Source organism: Alexandromys fortis, unplaced genomic scaffold (assembly GCF_014885135.2).
Source record: "Alexandromys fortis isolate MF-2015 unplaced genomic scaffold, M_Fortis_MF-2015_v1.1 scaffold_28, whole genome shotgun sequence".
NCBI lineage: Eukaryota > Metazoa > Chordata > Mammalia > Rodentia > Cricetidae > Alexandromys > Alexandromys fortis.
The window spans coordinates 428301-433859 of NW_026067901.1; the positions used below are offsets into that span (position 1 = coordinate 428301).

A 5559-nucleotide genomic window follows, 5' to 3' on the forward strand; every position below is an offset into this window, starting at 1 on the left:
CCACACCCACTCCAATAAGCCCACACCTCCTAGTCCTTTCAAATAGTGCCATTCCTTGGTGACTGTAACTATGACTCTTTGAGCCTATGGGACCATTCTTGTTCAAACCAACCAACCAACACACACACACACATACACACACACACACACTCATTCTATCACTTCTGTTCCTTCAGAAAACCCTAATACAGTCAGAAAAAGATCCAGTGCCTTCTGGTGGAGAAAGTTCACCCTTGTTGAATGGATATTATGACAGCCATTCTGGTTGGAGAAGGTGACCTTTGAGGGGGATGAGATGACAAGATGATTGGGATAGGAACTGGGGGAGGGATTGGAAGGAGTTCCTTGTGGAAGAAGGCTTGAGCACTGGTAGAAGAATGTGGGGGAACATGCAAAGAGAAAACAGATTTCATACTTTCAGGGATAAAGATTCTGATAACAAAGAATTTTGATCTGTTCTGTGCAGCCAGAAATCGCCCTCAGTTGCTTCCACAGACAATAGACATCCATCAACCCCAGTCAATAATGCTTCCAAAATATTAGCAAGAAATATGGATGAATCGTACATTTGAGCCAAAGCAAGTGCAGAGAGGAACTAGCGCGAGAGGCAAGACACATAGAAGAGAAGTTTTCGTGGGAGCAGAAAGTTACATCCACAAGTAACCACTAGAGAGACAGACCCAGTGCCAGTCCCCTCAGACACTCCAGGGACGCTGCAGGGACTTTCTACACATAAAAAATACGCTACATACGGAAGTATGTGTTCACACACGAGCAAATATTTCCCCTATGTAAGACATGAACGAGAGAGGTTGGGCAAGTGTCTGGTTAACTCTGTAAATGAAGACACCCAAAGCAGAATGTGTAGGAATAGAACTCTATCATGGCTTGAATTACTTGGTTTGGCTACCTATAGTTAGAAAATCAAGCTGAAGATGGTTGAAGCCCTGGATGTGTGCTGGACAGGCATGTTTTTATCATGTTCACCTCCTTACAGATTTGAAGATATCACTCACTCCATACCTTACTATTAAGTATATCACCCCACATATTATTACATCTAATACATATTTATAACCAGCTCAGTGATTGTCCTCAGGTTATCATGCTTTATCTCTCATACCGGGCTGGTGACCATGTGATCTCACCATGGATGTAAAAGATGGGAAGGTCAAGGGAGGGAGCAGAGAAAAATATATTGCTCAATAAAACTATCAGAAGAAGAAGAAGAAAAGAAGAGGAAGAAGAAGAAAGAAGGAAGAAGAAGAAGAAGAGGAAGAGGAGGAAGAAGAAGAATATAGAAAGGTGGGCCAGCTGGAAAAGGCTGTTGTCACATCTACTATTGTTTCCTTCTCTGTTAATATGTGCCTGTAAGGGTGGCCATGTTTACTATCAGACTGAATTGCAATACCAAGGTAAATACTGCTTCTCAAACATCAAAATGCGTAGAAAACACAGCTTCTCGGGGATCTTGTTAAAACACAGATTCTGGTTTACATGGTCTAAGACTCTGTCTTTCTCACAAGACCCCAGGGCGGGCCAGTGTTGCTGAGGCACGGACCACACCTCAAGAAGCAAAGACTGGAAGCGAGGTGGGTCTGGGTTAGAAGTCCCCAGTCCGGTCGCTGTTTATCTTTTCTGAGCCACACTTCATTCTTCTGCAAAACAGAAAGTTTTAAATATACACTTCCTAGTGGTTATCATAAGGTTCACGGGAGGCAGCATATCTGAAAGCCCTGACACTGTACAGTGCCCATACGTGTTTGTTAGTTTTGTCCGGGGGTTGCTGGGCTCACCTTCAAAGGCTCGCGGCAGGTGATGCTGACCTGGCAGATGGAAGGGACTGATTGAAGGATGCCAGCTTGAGTCCTTGCTTTTGTTCTAGAGATGCTCGTGGGGAGCAGTTTCCGGGAAGCTGTTATTTGCAGAAGCCAGATGCTCTGTGTCTCTCCCTCCACCCTCTGATTGCTAGTCTGCCTATGCTGCTGGCCCTGGCCCAGAGACGCCACATGGCTCCCAGCTGTGCTGGGACATCAGGACACATTCCTCCCTCTCCCAACTGTGGCTTCTCCCTTTTGCTCACCACAGGCTGGGGGGCTGGCCCAGAGTGGGAACCTTGTGGTATATAGTTTTTCTTCTGTTTGTGTCCAAGGATGTCCAGTACCCTCATGCCCCAATGCCCTCTGCCTGGTCAACCCTCCCTTAGTAATTCCTTATTTTAGGAACACAACCCCTGTATGAACTCGAGTAATCTCACCCTAGAGGACAAGGTGAAGAGAGGAGCCCCAACAGCTGCGGCCTCCTCGTCTGCAAAGGGCAGCATTTTTGGAGGTCCAAGACTCCACTGTCCTGAAACCCCATCCTTGTCGCTTCTTTTCTCAGCAGGCCCCCTGCCAGCTCTGCTGACTTCGGAGCTTGTTCTCGACCTACTTGGGTGTGTTCGTGAAAACTGGGACTAGTTCTTTTGGTTTTCATAGGCTGAGGTGAAAATGAGGCAACTCTGCCTCTGTTGACCATTTAGAAGTTTGGGCACAGCTGTCATTATCTCCAATCTCCTTCATGTCGCTAACCACAGTGGATCGTGACACTCGGGTGTGGGACAGAGAACCCCTGCTGTGACTGGAAGAGACACAAGCCAAGCTCCAGGCCCATCAGATATTCCTAGGGACACTTAGGGGAAATGAATTTACTATACATATTAAATATCATACAAACTAAAGCGTGTATGTACTGGGAAATAACCACTCTCCCTCTGCAGTTATAGCCCCCCTTTCTTTTTAAAAAAAATATTTATTTATTATGTATACAATATTCTGTCTGTGTGTATGTGTGCAGGCCAGAAGAGGGCACCAGACCACATTACAGATGGTTGTGAGCCACCATGTGGATGCTAGGAATTGAACTCGGGACCTTTGGAAGCGCAGGCAATGTTCTTAACCTCTGAGCCACCTCTCCAGCCCAATAGCCCCCCTTTCTTCTCTCTAATTCAAGCAAATCTCACCCAGGTAAAAGGAAAAAAACTACTATAAGGAGAAGATTGATTATCATTTTTAACTGTCCTTAAACTTCGGCCCTTTGCAAACATGAGTAGCAGCAATACACAGTTTGTGTGCTCCAGTCTTAGGGCCATGGACTGCCTGCTCATGAAGGGTTGTTGCCACAGTACCTGTTGTGTGCCAGGCTGCCAGCCTTGAAGCTCTCAGGTTAAGAAGACAGAGTCCTGATGCAAAAAGGAAAGGCAGCCGGTATCCGATGGCAGCTGGTATCGGATGGCAGCCATCCTTGACTGTCTCCCTCTGGTGGTAGCCTTCTGTACTGGCTGGTTTTGTGTGTCAACTTGACACAAGCTAGAGTCATCAGAGGAAGGAGCCTTGGCTGAGGAAATGCCTCCATGAGATCCAGCTGTAAGGCGTTTTCTCAATTAGTGATCCATGGAGGAGGGCCCAGCCCATGGTGAGCAGCGCTTGGTTCTGTAAGAGAGCAGGCAAAGCAAGCCATGGGGAGCAAGCCAGTAAGCAACACCCCTCCATGGCCTCTGCATCAGCTCCTGCCTCCAGGTTCCTGCTCTGCTTGAGTTCTTCCTGTCTTGACTTCCTTCAGTGATGTGGTCATAGTGTTCCATTACAGCCATGGAAACCCTGACTAAGACTCCCTCCTTGGCTGAGTGTCTCCCTCCATGTCTTTCTTTTCCTTCCTAAACAAACCTTGCTGCTTTTTAAAGTTTATCTCGGAAACCAGCTTTGAAATTTATTATCTTTTCTGACTCGTTGATGTACACTAGAATTTACTCCTATTTATACTTAACATAAACACATTTTAAAATATATTTTAAAATAGTTTCCAGCCAGGTAGTGGTGGCACACGCCTTTAATCCCAGCACTCGGGAGACAGAGGCAGGTGGATCTGGTCTACAGAGCAAGTTCCAAGATAGCCAGGGCTACATAAAGAAACCCTGTCTTGAAAAACAAAAAAAAAAAAAACCAAACCAAAACAAAACAAAACAAAACAAAAAAACAAAAAGAGTTTTTATAGTAGCTACAATTTTATAGTGTGTGTGTGTGTGTGTGTGTGTGTGTGTGTTTGATACAAGATCTTGTTATATAAACCAGACTTGCCTAGAACTAACTGCTAACTCAGGCTGGCCTCACATCCTCCTGCCTCAGCCTCCTAAAACAGCAACCAGGCACATCTTCCCTTGAGGTGACCCCATCCTTTATGTTAGCTAACCGTCCAGCCTGTTCTGCTTAGAAGCAAGCCTAGAGGGACTTTGCTGGTTACAGGGGGGCACATTCCCCACGGGGAGCAAGGCATCAGGAATGATGAGCTGCCCCCACCCTCACTCCTCACCCCCACCCTGTCCTCAGCGCCGGAGGCATATGGCTGAATTTCAAGACCCTTTATTTTACTGGACCTCAGATCTCTGGGGGCTGCTGAGCTCAGTCTAGACCTTTCACTGCCCTATCGCCATTACCCGTGTCACTCGCTGCTTGAGAACAGCGCTGAGGCGGGCCTGGAGCCTAGCGGAGACCACACGTGCACTCTGCCTGACTTTCCACAGTTCTATCTACCTCCTCCGCTAGGAACGGGGATCAGGGTCACCAGGAGCGGGGTGCACAGAGTTCTCCCAGTGCGCCGCAGCGGTGACACTCGGTATAGATAGGCAAACAGCTATGGAAGAAAGTCTCTCAGCAGTGTTGTGTGGGTGGGTTCCTTCCTGCCAGCACCAGCAGTTAGACTAATTGGGCCGATTACTGATTACCACTATGGCAGGTGAGCTGTGTAATTGCACCCGGGGTGGGGTGGGAGGCAGACCTAAATCTACCCCAGCGAGTCTAGGAAACGGAAAGCCGAAGGTTCTTCTGCACCTGGTGCCTCTGGGCAGCAGCGTCTGCAACAGGAACATCTGGAACTGGGGCTAGGCGGAGCTGGCACTGGGTCGGAATCTCTAAGTTCAGGTTACTTGTTTACTGTGGATTTCTCTGCTGACCGGGATTGCTGACAAACTCTAGGCTGAGCTTGTAGTGTCTCGGATATGGAGCTAGGGAGGACCGGGTGGTAGCTACCCATCTGCACTTAGGCCCCTGCCTAAGGTCACCATCCTCTCCTGCTTACACGAGTGGAGCAAAGGTCTGACCAAAGGCTTCATGCCAGACTCACAGGCTCCAGAAGTCCCTAGGAAGTCAGGAGGGAACTGGACAGCTTGGTCCCTGATGCCTGGGTCCATCTTTCCTGTGTTCCTCTAGCCTGCGGGCTCAAGCAGAGTCTATGGGGTGTTGAGTTCAACATCCTTCGCCCCCATATGGCCACACTGACCTGGGTCTCTAACCCCATCGTGGCCTGGTCCTTCCTGTGGAGACCAGAGACACTTAAGGTGCAATTTTGGGGACAGATTTCTTGGGGGGGGGGGTGTTCCTCTAGGTCAAGGGAACATATAGGCCACAGGGTAAGTAAACAAGTAGAATCTCTGGGAAGAACGATGTTTACCAGTGGCGTGAGGTTGAAGGCGAGGGCCCAATGTCCTTGGCCAGGCCCCACAGAGTCATCTGGAGACTGATCTTG

At 48.2% G+C, this 5559-nt stretch overlaps 1 protein-coding gene across 1 annotated transcript in view; it reads right to left on the reverse strand.

The window, feature by feature from the left end:
* Positions 1-2323, reverse strand: part of LOC126494045 (uncharacterized) — a 15316-nt gene extending 12993 nt beyond the window's left edge. The window contains exons 1-2 of the mRNA XM_050131251.1: positions 2258-2323; positions 1797-1991 (exon numbers count right to left, since the gene is read on the reverse strand). Of these exons, the coding sequence (XP_049987208.1) occupies positions 1797-1991; positions 2258-2323 (261 nt within the window). The remainder of the gene's footprint in view (positions 1-1796; positions 1992-2257) is intronic.
* Between the last annotated feature and the right edge of the window lie 3236 nt (positions 2324-5559).